Consider the following 13675-nt stretch of genomic DNA (forward strand, 5'->3'; position numbering starts at 1 on the left):
GTGGGATGGGAAAGGTGGGTCCCACTCCCAAAGGAAAGCAGACAATCTGCTTTGCCTTGGACGTGGTGCTGGGGGTGGGGGAATTAGGGGAGGATACTCCCCACTCCCACTCCCCTTCCTTTGTCCTGACCCTGATATAGGGGTTCATAGGTTCTATTTCTTCCCAAGAGCCCCTGCAAAGAACCCCATTTTCCTGTTTGCCCCTGTGCTGTTGTGTTTTAGTGGAATGTGTTTTCATTTAAAAACTACTTCGAATGGGGCACTTCTTTTTTTCCCCGTTTTAAAAATCGAAAATTCTTACAGTACGAACAGGGCTGTGGGGATGGGGGTGTTGGTGCTGTAAGAGGTCACTCTGAGTGCATTTTGGCACTGGGATGGGATGGTCGGAGTGGGAGGACCCCCCCCACTCTCTCCCCTTTTTTTCTAATATTTAAGGAGTGTTTTTGTAGGTTTCAACAACAACCACAACTTGAATTTGTATCATGGGAGGTGGGAGGGAGTGTCTTAGAGGTGTCTGCCTAAGCTTAAGGCCAACTGTAGAAGTTTTGTTTTCCCTCTTTTTGTACAATAAAGTGAAAAACAAAGGTTTGACTTGCTGTCTGCTCACTGGAAATCAATGAAGGGCGGGGTGCAGGGGGGATGCACGAAGTTCAGTGGGGAAAGACTCTCGAAGCCAGCTTGTTTGCCCCTTCTCTCTAGAACCATCTTTCTCTTCCTAAAAGATTCCATCTTTCTCTTCATAAAGATTCCTTCACGTTGTTCTGTGCTATTATTGCACTTCCGTTTCAGTTTGTTCACCTTGGGTTGTCAGACCACTAAAGACAGAAATTTGGGGAACAGATACATTATTTTCTCCCAGAGTGCACTGCCTTGGGAAATTGGGGGCAACGAACTATTAGGGTCAGGGGTTCACCCTGGTCATGTAAGGATTTATCATTGGGAGTTGGGGTGACCCTCCCATCTTGAGCCTTCAGCCTCACCCAGGGTTAGAGATGACTTTCCTAACTCCACCCAGGGCTCTTATGGGAAGTGGGCTGGGCCAAGATGACTCGCCCTCGGAGGTTAAGGAAGGTAGATAGGCTTCCCTGCACAGGCCTTGGCCAGGTTCCTGGAACCACCAAGGGCTGGAGACCTAGTCCCCATCCAGCTCTCCCTTGGCCCCACACCCTGGTGTTCTTGGCCAAATTGCTGGAAAGCTCACTGCCCTTCATGGTCTCCCATTTCCTCACCTCCCACTCACCACTCTCCTGGGGTGACTCTAAATTCACCAGCATGTTCATCATTCCATCCAGTGGGCACTTGTCCGTCTCTTGACTTCTTGGTCTATTCTGCTAGCATTGGGCTCTTCATTCTATCCTAGGTGTTCATGTCACCTTATGAACCTCCAACTATCACCCATAGGTAACTAATCCAAAAGGTGGTATCTACAGAGTCCGCTCTTCCAAACTGCAAACCTGTGTAGATTTCTGTGTATCCTCTGGGATATGTTGCAGGCACCTCATCCCTCAAGGCCCAAAATGATCACCAAACTCTAGTTATTCAAACTAGAAACTAGGGTATCAGCCTTGACTTCTCTCTCCCTCTTCAAACCTCCATATGTATTTGCTCACCCAGACCTGTCCATTCCACTTCCTGTGTCTCTTCCAAATCTGTGCACTCTTCCCCATTGCTGTCATCCCCATCCTATTCAAGGCCATCATCATTGCTCAACTTTCGCAAAGACTTCCTAAAACTAGTCTTCCTGCTTACACTCTTGCCCCCTACAGTCCATTCTGCACACAGCAACCAAAGTTATTTTTTTAAAAAGAAATCTGGGGGCATCCCACTGGCTCCGTTCGAAGAGTGTGCGACTCGGGATCTCTGGGTCATGAGTTTGAGCCCCACATTGGGTGTAGAGCTTACTTAAATGAATAAAAAATTTTAAAGAAATAAAATGAAAAATCTGAGGGGCGCCTGGGTGGCTCAGTCGTTAAGCATCTGCCTTTGACTCAGGTCATGATCCTGGGGTCCTGGGATCGAGCCCCGCATCGGGCTCCCTGCTCGGCGGGAAGCCTGCTTCTCTCTCTCCCGCTCCCCCTGCGTGTGTTCCCTCTCTCGCTGTGTCTCTCTGTGTCAAATAAATAAATAAAAATCTTAAAAAAAAAAAAAAGAAATCTGGTTACTTCCGTACTAACAACTTACATGACTCCACAAGGCCTGGCCCCGGCTTCCCATCTCCCGCCTTCTCTCACCCTGCTCTTCCTAATCACAACGATCCAGCCAAGTGATCTCTTTTGTTCTTCAAACATGCCTACCACAGGGCCTTTGTACTTTCTGCCCCAAATGCTAATCTCTCAATTCTACACACAGCTGGTTTTCTCATCCTGCAGGCTTCAGCTCAAATGTCACCTCATAGACAGGCCTTCCCTAACAACGCTTTCTAGTGAGGCCTCCTCCTACATCTTTGTTTCTATATTTGTTTACCTGTTTATTGGCTATCTCCCCAGGTAGAAGACACCTTATCTGCTTGTCTACTACAGTAACCCCAGCACCTAAAATTGCCTGGTATACATTTGACACTCAAGAAACAATTGTTGAATGAGTGACTAAGTACGGCTGACAAGGTCCTGGGGGATCCGTTGCCCCTGCTGGCCTCTGTACCAACTCAGCTCTACCAGCCATCCATGTCTCAAAACATACCACACTCTCTTCCAGGGCCACATTCTGCCTATACACATCACCATTCCCTCTGCCTCGAATGTTCCTCTTCACCTCACTGTCTAGTTAATTCAGGGCTCCCCTTAAAAGATCACTTCTTCCGGGTGGGGGGGATCTTCTCTGACCCCTTGACAAAAAAATCATGCCATTTGTTTCTTAAGCAGCCCGGATGCCTTCACACTCAGTCTTGCTTCCTCCATACCAGGCTTTGCTGGGGTGTAAATTCCACTAGGACAAAGTCTGTGTGTCTCTCTGGCTCGCCACTTACACCCTGGGGCTCGCCCAAAGCCCAGACCAGCGCAGTCCTTAGTGTTTATTGACTGATGCTAACTGTGGAGACCGAGCACGTTCCCAAAGAGGTCACCACCACTGAGCAGCCCAGGCCAAGGGCCGGATGAATAGAAATGATCCACTTGTAAAGGAGTTTGGTGTGAGGATGGCCACGGGTGGGAAAGTGAGGAAGGATTTAGGTAAACAGAGAGGAGACAGGAAGGCTTCCTGGGCATGTGTAAATTCCTCAGGGCAGATATACTGGGCTTATTTGGAGACTGAGAAACAGATCAGCATTGTCGGAGTTGAGAGTTCCTGATTCACATTTTGGAGGTTCCTGAAGGCCTGGCCTCACTTCAGTGATCTTCAGAGAGCCTCCACCAGCTGGTCTCACAGTCCCTACAACACACACCAAACCGAACTTGTCCTCCTTCCATCCTCGTATCTCCTCCTCAGAGTTCCCCATCTTGGTTAAAGGTGTTTTCAGGGCTGTCCTTTACCTCACACACCTCAATCGATAACAAAAATCTACAGACTCGGGGCACCTGGGTGCCTCAGTTGATTAAGCGTCTGCCTTCAGCTCAGGTCATGATCCCAGAGTCCTGGGATCAAGCCCTGCATCGGGCTCCCTGCTCAGCCAGGAGCCTGCTTCTCCCTCTCCCTCTGTTGCAACCCCTGCTCGTGTTCCCTCTCTCCCCCCAAATAAATGAATGAATGAATAAAGAAAGAAAGAAATACAATCGAGACTCAGCATGCCAGAATGATCTACTTAAAATTCAAGTCTGATCAAATGGTTCCCCTTGAGGACTCCTCATGGCCTATAGGGCTAAAGCCCATATTACTCAGCACACCTTTCATCCTGTATGGTCTGACCTGCTCACCTCCTGCTGCTTCCCCACCTATTCCTATGCTCCAGCCAGGCCCCAAACTGAACCATACTCCTGAAGCTTGCTGTTTGGGATGTCTAGTGCCCTCCTGGCCTGCCCTGACCTAGTTCATCTCCCACTATAAAAAGCCGTTACTGACCAACTCTCTTGCATAATTTTAACTGCCCTCCTGGCCACCCCATCCCCTGTGCATCTCTCTTGTTTTTGTTTTTTAAAGATTTTATTTATTTGAAAGAGAGAGAGAGCGGGAGAGGGGGAGGGGCAGAGGGAGAAGGAGACGCAGACTCTCCACGGAGCAGGGAGCCCTACAGGGCTCAATCCCAGGACCCCAGGATCATGACCTGAGCCAAAGTCAGACACTTAACTGACTGAGCCACCCGGGTACCCTCTTGCTTGTTTTTAATCACAGTGTTTGGCAATTATTTTCCTACAGTTCTGTCTACCGGACAAATTGTCAACTTCTTGAGGAAGCACAATTGTCTTATTTCATCTTTGTATCCCAGCACAGGGCACTGTAAGATTCTTAGAGCACGTGAGAATAGCAGCTAAAATTTATAAACCACTTACAGTGAGCTAAGAGTTTCACATGCACTGACTTGTCAGTGCTCACAACAACCTAATGAGATACGTACTATCATTATACCCGGTGACAACAGAGTAAACTGAGGCAACAGAGAGCTCACTTGCCCAAGTTTATTTGCCAGGTCCATAGATTTAAATTCAAATCTGGTCTTAACCACTTAGGACTATTGCCTCAATACATGTTTGCTGAAGACCAAACAGCCAGTGATGGTCCCCAAGTGTATGATTTAGGACTTTCCTCGTTTAATCCCCTCTTCTAAGGGGGAGGGGGCTGTCAGACCCCCATTCCAACACTCCAGACCCAGAGAATAACCGAGATAGAAGCGCCAGTCTGGGCATTGGTTGCGGCTAGGAAAGGCCCTTTCCTTCAGAAGGTAAAGCGGGACTGTGAGAGCGCGCGGATCCGGGCACACCCAGGGGAGTAGCGCGGGGTCGGGGGAAGGGTCTGGCTAGTGCCGGGCAGGCTGTCCGAGAGGTGGGGGGTCCAGCGTGGGTTCCGGAAGCCCGAAAGCCGAGCAGGTGTGGGATCTATATTAGGCTGAGGGCGGGGAGGGCGCTCCGCTCAGAAGGGCACAGCTTGGCCTCCGCCCTCAGCGGAGGACCCTCATCTCGGGCGTTCGTTGGCTCGCAGGCCTGGAGTGGGCTGAGACCCGCCCAGAAACAGGGGAACGGAGGCTCGGACGAGCCCCTTTGGCTCCATAGGTTTTCTGCTCTGAGGTGCTCCCAGAGCCCCACTTCAACTCCGGCCTCTTCAGAGAAGTGGCTGCACGCTACGGGGTAAATGCCGGCGTGGGGGCGCCCGGAGGCGGGGTGGGGGGGGGGAAGAGCTGGGAGCCCCGAGGGAAGGGCGGGGGATCCTGGGCCGGAAGGCGTCCCAGGCTCGGCTGGGAGCCGGCGCTCTCTTTCGACGCCACCCGCTGCCCCCGCCCCGGAGCCGGCCGGGACGGCACAACGTCTCCGCCCCCAGCGCACCGCGCACCTCACCTTGAACGTCGCTCCACCCACCGCCATCCTATTGGGCCGGCCGGACCGAGGCGAGACGGCGATTGGCCGAGGTTGCTCCCGAAGGCCCCGCCCATCTCCCCGCCCCCGTCCCCGTCCGCCGGTACTTTGGACGGCGGCGTGGCGCCCCTCCTCCCCGCCCGGTCCCCGCCCCCTGGAGCAAATGCTGCCGAGCTGCGGCCGCGGGGCAGATGCACGCGCTCGGGCCCTTCTAGCAGGCGCGAGCAGTCGCTGGGCGCGCGAAAGCGAAAGAAGGAAGAGGAAGGGAGGGCGGGGGCGGGGTGTTGAAGAGGGGCGGGAGGAGGAAGAGGAGGAGGTTGGAGCGCGCTCGCGCTTGGCCTCGCGCCCGCGCGGAGGGAGGGGGAGAGGGGCGCGCGCGCGCACGCTCGCGTTCTCGCTCGCTCCATCCATCCATCCTCCGGTCGCGGCACGCGCGCGCGCTCCGGGCTCGCGCCGCACCCCCCGCCCGGGAGAGGCGGGCTGGAGTGGGGGGCGGGGGGAGGGGCGCGCGGACGGCGCGCGGACTGCGCGCGGGCGGGGTGAGGTGAGGAGGAGGAGGCGGCGACGGGACGAGAAGGGAGGGGAAGGGGCCATGGCCGCCCGGTGAGGCGGCGAGGCGGGGGGGCGGCCCGACCCCCCGGCCCCGGGCCCTGGGCCCCGGGGAGAGGCGAGGACGGACCGACGGACATGGGGCTCCGGAGCAGCCGCCGCCGCCGCCGCCGCCGGAGGACGCGGCCCTGAGAGGCCGCCGGGCCCCGGCGCGGCCCCCCGGGCGGGGTGAGTACGGGACGGAGACGGGGACGGGGGAGGGGCCTGCGGGGGGCGGGGGGCGGGGCCCGAGGCGGGGCTTGGGCCCCCTCCCCCCAGGTCTGGGTCAGCGCCCCTTCCCCTCCCCCCGGGCCGACGCGGAAACGCCCGGCTTCCCCCGGCTTCCCGGCCCGGCCCGGGCCCCCAGCTCTCCCCCTGTCTGGGTCCCCCCCTGGGCGGGGCAGGGCCGGCCGGGGAGGGGGCGAGGGGCCTTTGTTAGGGAGCCAGGCCCCAGCCCCCGGGACAATAGAGACACCCTCCCGGACTCCTCTCCCCGGCCGGCTGGGGCTGTCGGCGGGCGGGGAAGGAGAGGGGCCGGGACGCGTCCCACTCTGCCCACTCTCTAGGGGTCGGTCTGTCCCGGACCGGCGCCGGCCTCGGGCGGCTCGGCTCTCCTCCCCCCAGTCGGTATGATGCAGCAGCAGTGCCGCAGGGACGGGGGAAGAGCCGAGGCCCGGCCTCCTACCCTCCCCAGTGCCCCTGGCTCATTTGTCAGTCCCCACCCCACTCTAGGCCGGCAGCTCCTTAAACTCGTACCCACCGTTCAGAGGGGCCCCGGACTGTGGGCGCTGTTTCTGAATCCTTTGGTGGGGATTCCTGGACTTTGGGGCTCTTGGAGAGACTTCCGGGCTGGTCCTGAGGGAGGGAGGGTGGTTATCTAAAAGGAGAACAGGTAAGGGGAGTGCCCACTCCCGGCATGCCATCCCAACCGGGCTCTATCCCCTCTTCTTGCTCATGGTGGCTAGAAATGCTCCTTCAGCTCTAGGTTTCTGTGGGTTCTGCTCCCCTTCTGTAGTCACAGGCTTATTTCCAGGGAAGACAGAGTGGGGTGAAGGTTGTAGGGTTCTTAGGGCCATTCCTACTTCTGGTAGCAGTACCCCCCCAAGTGGACATCCTGGCTGAAAGCAGAGGTGACTCTGAGGAGAGCCTAGAGAAGGGGGGGGTGTATTTAGGAGTCTGTGCAGTTCTTTGCCACACCCTGTGGGTTTGCTTTGAGGCCTTAGAGTTCCTTCTCCTCCCCCTGCTGCATTGCACCATGGGTATCAAAGAGGGGTTTGAGTTTGGGGGACCTGGGGTGAGCTGCTGCCTCCTATAGACCCAGACTTTGACTGGTAGCAGAGTCCAGGGCCCGAGTTCAGTCCTGGGAAGGACTAGGCCGCCTCTGGGTTTCAGGCCCTGAAGGACCATCCAGACTTAGTGAGCCTAGGCCTTGGGGAGGTGTATATCCTGATGCCAGGATTAAGCTCTGGGCAGTGAGGTGCAGAGGGAAGGTGGCAGTCTTCAGAGGTGCCTTGGACTCACACCAACACCCCCCCACCCCCATGTGTGCAGCCGTGTTGCCGCCCGCTGTGCTATGAGCAGTCAGAGCGCCGTCTCCACAAGAGTTTACAAATGAAAATGGAGGAAATGTCTTTGTCTGGCCTGGATAACAGCAAACTAGAGGTGAGGGCTCCCCCACGTGTGCCTCTAGTTCTTTCTCTTGATGTCTCTACGTCGCTATATCTGGCATTCACACCAAAGAGGAATTTGGGTAGTCAGCCTGGTTCCTTAAAGGGAATAGCCAGCTGAAAAGGCCCAAGGATCCGGAAGAAGAAAGGACGCGAAGTCAAGATGGGGAAAATGGCAAAGAAAGCATTGTCTTTGGCCAGGGCGAATTGACAGGTTTGGTTGGTGAGAGTTGCTCTCAGTCCAGGGGGCCATGACTCTCCTGACCACGGATGTTCTCCCCTGGGCCCAGGCCATAGCTCAGGAGATATACGCGGACCTGGTCGAGGATTCTTGTTTGGGATTCTGCTTCGAGGTACACCGGGCTGTCAAGTGTGGCTACTTCTTCCTGGACGACACGGACCCTGATAGCATGAAGGATTTTGGTGAGCTTCAGGGTTGAAGGAGAGCCGTCCGGCCCCTGCCCCGGGGATCCTTGGAAGTTCCTCCTCTGGAAACTGCACCAGATATAGTGCCTGGAGCTCCCGTGAGCCTAGGCAGGGGGTTTCAAGAGGCCACGGGCGGGGAAACAAGAGGTGAGGGTCCCCTGCCCGCCCTGATCGCCACGCCTCTCCTGTCCCCAGAGATCGTGGACCAGCCGGGGTTGGACATCTTTGGACAGGTTTTCAACCAGTGGAAGAGCAAGGAGTGTGTCTGCCCCAATTGCAGCCGCAGTATTGCTGCCTCCCGCTTCGCTCCCCATCTGGAGAAGTGCCTGGGAATGGGCCGGAACAGCAGCCGCATCGCCAACCGCCGGTGAGGGCTTCGGGCTTCTGCCGCTGCTAGACCCAGAGCTGCTGGGCTCGTCTCTCGTACCCTGTGCCGCGGCGTTGGGGCCTTGGTAGGGCACAGAGGGTGGCACGTGCTTGGCCTCTGTGGCCGGGAGCAGAGAGAGGTGGCCGCCTTGACCCTTTGTCTTCACTCCCGTTGGCAGGATTGCCAATAGCAACAATATGAACAAGTCCGAGAGTGACCAAGAGGATAATGATGACATCAATGACAACGACTGGTCCTATGGCTCAGAGAAGAAAGGTGTTTGGGGATCTGGGGAAGCTGGGGTGGGTGGGCATCGGGGTGAGGTGAGCAAGTGGGAATTGGGTACATAAGGGTCACAAGCTGTTATGTTGAATGAGAAGGGGAGAATGTAGCTTTGTGCGTTTCCATTGGGGGGGGGGTCCTTAGATCGAGAACTGAAAGTGACCCTGCCCTCTTGTTTTTGTCCTCTTCAGCCAAGAAGAGAAAATCAGACAAGGTGAGAGCCGGGGCGAGCATGAGGGAAATTTGGGCGAAGGACAGATACCCTCCCCTTTGGGCAGGGAGTCCTCTGGTATCTTGACTCAAGTCTGAGGTCCATGGGGTGCCTCTCTGGGTTTTGGGATGAGGGTGTCTGTGGTGGGCAGGAGGGCAGCGGAGGCCTTGGGGGAGTAGGGGAGGAGGGAATATGGGTAGGTGGGCCTCTTACTGGGGAGGAAGAGTAGGAATTTGAGGATGTTTCTTTGTCAAATCTTTTTTCCTTCCCTGGGTTCTCGGCTCCCCTTTATCGTTACCCTTTCCCCAAAGCTGTGGTATCTCCCATTCCAGAACCCCAATTCCCCTCGAAGATCCAAGTCTTTAAAACACAAAAATGGTAAGTGGGGCTTGAATGATGGGGGTGGTTCTAGCTGCGCCTGCTGGGACTCGTTGCTGGCGGGTGGAGGTGGGGGGCTAAGGGGGACGGGTATTGAGGGAGGGCCTGTGATCCTTCTGTCACCCCCACTTCCTCTCTGGTTATTTTCAGGGTTCTCTGTCTGTACCTCTGCATCAAACACCCTTCCCCTTCTTTTTTCTTCTTCAGGGGAACTTAGCAATTCGGATCCTTTTAAGGTGAGTAGGTGCTGCCCCTCTCAGGTTTTCTTTTGTTTTCCTTGCTGTGAGCTGGGTGGGATTTGGACAGGTAGGGATCAGAATGCCGATGCCGATGCCGGAAGCACTAGATGGGGTATTCCGGTCTTGCATACTTATGTTCTTGCTGGGTCCCAGCCCCTCCCCGACGTGCCGGTGGGATGGGCAGAATCGCTGGAAAACCGCTGGGCCGGTCGTAGGCCCTCCCACGTAGAGACAGATGAGAGAGACTGGTTCCCCCCACCCATCCGGCCCTTCCCCCCCCCCCCTCTGGGGCTGCCTCTTGTCTGACCTGTACCTTTGGTTCTCCCCCAGTATAACAACTCAACTGGGATCAGCTACGAGACCCTGGGGCCGGACGAGCTGCGGAACCTGCTCACCACGGTGAGAGACCAGGGAAGGGGAGGCCCTTGGGAGTGGGCTGGAGCCACAGGCAGTGGTCACATCCCCGGAGGGGGCTGGTGACAGCAGTCAGGGCCACGTAGCTCGCTCTCTTTGGAATCAGGCTTCCTGGCCAGTGGTGGTCTGGGACTGTCCTGGACACCGTGGGGCCACTTCTGTTTGTGCGATGCAGCATTTGTACAGAAGAGAATATCTAGTGTTTAGAGTAGGCTCCCTCCGTCCCTCCTTTCAGCTTCTATTCCTCTTCCAGCAATGTGGGGTGATTTCTGAACACACCAAGAAGATGTGCACAAGGTGAGCTCACAACCTAGAAAGGGGGCCGGGGGCCCTGCTGCACACTCACCCTGGGCATGGGTCGGGAGTACCCTTGGACTTGGGCAGTGGGGCTCCCACCCTTCCCCTCCCTCCTCTCAGGGTCAGGCCTTGGGCCACAATCTCGGGGCACTCTGTTTATCCCTTCCCTGTCTGAGTCCATTCCTCCCGCCTCTGCTGAGGAAAAGAGGCTTCACCTGAGGTCCTCAGACCCTTTCTTGCCTTGTCAGGCTCTGATTAATTCTCTCCCCACCAGGTCCCTGCGCTGCCCCCAGCACACAGATGAGCAGCGGCGAGCCGTGCGGATTTACTTCCTCGGACCCTCGGTGTAAGGGACCCTCCAAGGAGGGCGGTGGGTTGTGGAAGATTAGGATGATGTTGGTATCCCTAAAGCCCTTCTTTGACCCCTCCCCTTTCCAGCGTCCTTCCAGAGGTCGAGAGTTCCCTGGATAATGACAGCTTTGACATGACTGACAGCCAGGCCCTGATCAGCCGGCTTCAGTGGGACGGCTCCTCTGATCTCTCACCCTCTGATTCAGGCTCCTCCAAGACGAGTGAGAATCAGGGATGGGGTCTAGGTAGGTGATACATCTGGGCCCCACGGGCTCTCTGCCCGAAGCCAGGGTTGTGGGGATACCTGTGTTCTCCTGACACAGCCCAACTCTCATCCCTGGTGCCTCTTTCTGTTCAGGTACCAACAGCTCTGAGTCACGGAAAACCAAGAAAAAGAAATCCCATCTGAGCCTGGTAGGGACTGCCTCCAGCCTAGGCTCCAACAAGAAGAAGAAGCCAAAGCCACCGGCACCCCCGACGCCCAGCATCTACGATGACATCAACTGACTTGGGTGCAAGGGATAGCCTTTGGCTGAGCAGAGCCCTCTCTCCCAACCCCCACCCAGGTGGCAAAGCCTGGCAAATGGACGGCTGCTGGGGGTTTGGGCTTGGGAGGCTTGGTGGGCCAGGCAGGCAGAGGATCCAATTATGCACCCCTGGGGGGTGTCAGGGTCCTCTGCAATGGAGCACGACCCCTTGGCATGCAGGACTCAGACCTGGACATATTATGCCTTGGACATAAGTTTGGTGGGGAGGCGGTTTTCCTATTTATTCTGTGAGTTACTGGATGTCCAGCTAGGCCAGGGGCCTGACCTGGGCACTGTGCCAGGGCACTGCCTGCCCCCCACCCCAGGAACTGGACTAAGCCCTGCCGAGAAGCATCGTGGCTACCCGGGAGGCTGTGGGTTGGAAGCTGAGCCTGGAGGGGGCCTCCCCCAGCTGCCCTCAGCAATGTGAATGGGTCCGGTGCTTGGAGCTGAGGGGCAGGGCTGGGCGTGTCCTGTCTGTGTGCAGAATCCTATCAAATGCCCCCAATCCCAGGGGTAGGCAGGCACAGCAAACTGTCTGCTGAGGTGGGAGTCCAGAGCTGCCACCGCCTTCCCTGCCCCCCGATAGGGGCAGCCCTTTCCCCTCAGTCCCCATGGGCCTCCTTGGCAGCAGGAGCTGTCCTTTTGTTGTTGGGTGCCAGGAAAGGGCCTCCAGCCTCTGCAGCTTCAAGGAAGGGGCAAGGGGAGGGTAGGAAGAGGGAGCTGTGTATCAAAATGACTCCCCCCCTACCTTTCCTCCCTGACCCAGGGCTGGTGAGGAGTGGGGCCCCAAGGTGAGAGGGAACGGTGCTGCTTTATTTGAAATGTTTTCTTACCTCATTCCCTGCCCCAGGAAGGGGCCCAGCCTCACCCTCCTGGGGTGGCCCCATGTTCCTCCCGCCTACCCTGCCCCGCTGCCCTAGCAGGGCAGTCCAAGTTCCCAACTGCTGCTTGCTACCCCCCTCCTTCACCTTGACCAGCTTCAGTTCCTCTCTCGATGCTCCTGCCTCTGAAGCCTGCCCTGTTTCCCCTTCCTTAGCCGCTTTTAAGTTATTTATTCTGTACTTGTGGTTTGGGGCTCTGAGGAAAATCCTGATCTTTTACCTCTCCCCCTTTGCTAGGAGTTGGGGTGGGTAGAGGCTAGTCTCTGTGCTCTGGGTTGTCAGTAGAGGGGTGTCGTGCCTAGGCATTGCCCCTCTGTGGGACTCTCATGCCAGTGTGCCCACCTGCCTGGTCTACATCCCGAAGAGATGTACCGTCCCACCTCCACGTGGGCACCATCGCTCCCAGGAGCCGAGCTGGAGGACTACAGTCTGGGCTAGGAGCAGAGCTGACTGACACAGGGATGGAGTTGACCCTGAGCCATGTTCTCTGGCATTTGCTGGATGTGAACCCTGCCCTCTTCCCAGGAGGAGCCATCCCACATTTGGGTAGCTAGTACCCAGGACTGGTTGGACTGATTTGGGTTAGGGACCCTAGAGGGTTAAGGGAACAACGAGAGATAGGGCTGCAGTACCCTGTCTGTAACCCCAATCTCCCCCTGGGGTGGTTGTTGATTGTGGCTGATGCCTGGTTACAAATTGGTTTTTAACCCAAGAATTGTGATTATTTTTTAAAAAGCCAAACAGATTTTGGCAGGAGTTAGAATAAATCCTGGGGCCTGGGCTCCTCTGTTCTTGACCCTCCAATGTCTTCTCCCTCTAAGGGGAAGCCAGAGGGAAAGGAGGATTTCAGCCAGCCTCCAGCCTGCTTCCAAATGAAGTCTTGGGAGTGGGTTGAAGGTGAAGGGAGGAAGGCCATGGGCCATTCTCCCTTCTGAGAGGCAGCTGCAGCTCAGGCCCTACCATACCCTTTCCCCTCTGGCCTCTCCCTTTCCCCCCCTCTGGTTAGAGGAGGGAGAAGTGGGAAGTAGTTTGGGAACTGGTTTGTCCACATCCACTTCCCCATTGTTCCTTGGCCCGCCCTCAGGGCAGAGCCCCCTGCCCAAGCTGGGTAAGAGATGGGCTTGGTCCAGCAGGGACCCTGAGGGAGCAAACCCCTTTCCTTCTGGGGAGAGTGTGCCCCCCCTACCATGTAGTTGAACAGGGGCTAGGAGCTCCCCACTCCCCTCCCTCGAACAGCAGGCTGTGTGGGTTTCAATCCCATCCTTCCCACCCCGGCTAGGTGTCGTCCACCCTGTATCCTATCATGTGTCTGAGTGTGTGTGGGGGGGGTTCTGTACTAATTTCCATGGCCGGTGGCTTTTCCTTCCATGCATCACTCCCCCCCGCATGCCCAGGGGCCACCCGCCTGGCATTACCGCATGCTGGGGTCATTGGGGGAGGGGGGAGGGGCTCACGCTGTCCTGTGGTCTTGAGATTTTTATTTTTGCATATGTAATCCATCCTGTACAGGTAGCTAACTTTGTAAACGCTGTGTATTTCCCCTGCCCCCATGGCTGCTGGTGTAAATAAACTGCATCTCCCGTTGGTAGCCCGGCCTACCCACCCT

The 13675-nt window shown here is 56.7% G+C and overlaps 1 protein-coding gene across 4 annotated transcripts; it reads left to right on the top strand.

Annotated features, from left to right (window-relative positions):
- The first annotated feature begins 6002 nt into the window (after nucleotides 1-6002).
- Nucleotides 6003-13657, top strand: ATXN7L3 (ataxin 7 like 3). Of its 4 annotated transcripts, none has more exons than XM_028092736.2 (13): nucleotides 6003-6215; nucleotides 7578-7688; nucleotides 7984-8116; nucleotides 8315-8486; nucleotides 8665-8762; nucleotides 8960-8982; nucleotides 9291-9357; nucleotides 9565-9593; nucleotides 9927-9995; nucleotides 10264-10307; nucleotides 10582-10653; nucleotides 10746-10903; nucleotides 11017-13657. In XM_028092736.2, the coding sequence occupies exons 2-13, from the start codon at nucleotides 7638-7640 to the stop codon at nucleotides 11163-11165; spliced, it is 1065 nt and encodes a 354-aa protein (XP_027948537.1). In that variant the 5' UTR covers nucleotides 6003-6215; nucleotides 7578-7637; the 3' UTR covers nucleotides 11166-13657. The 4 variants fall into 4 exon arrangements, with proteins under 4 accessions (XP_027948537.1, XP_027948539.1, XP_027948538.1 ...); XM_028092738.2 differs by having other exon boundaries at nucleotides 6004-6215; nucleotides 9312-9357; XM_028092737.2 differs by lacking the exon at nucleotides 6003-6215 and adding an exon at nucleotides 6431-6918.
- Nucleotides 13658-13675: the final 18 nt, after the last annotated feature.

The sequence above is a fragment of the Eumetopias jubatus genome, unplaced genomic scaffold (assembly GCF_037043125.1).
Source record: "Eumetopias jubatus isolate StellerSeaLion01/CBP00866 unplaced genomic scaffold, mEumJub1_p1.0 scaffold_10, whole genome shotgun sequence".
Classification (NCBI taxonomy): Eukaryota; Metazoa; Chordata; class Mammalia; order Carnivora; family Otariidae; genus Eumetopias; species Eumetopias jubatus.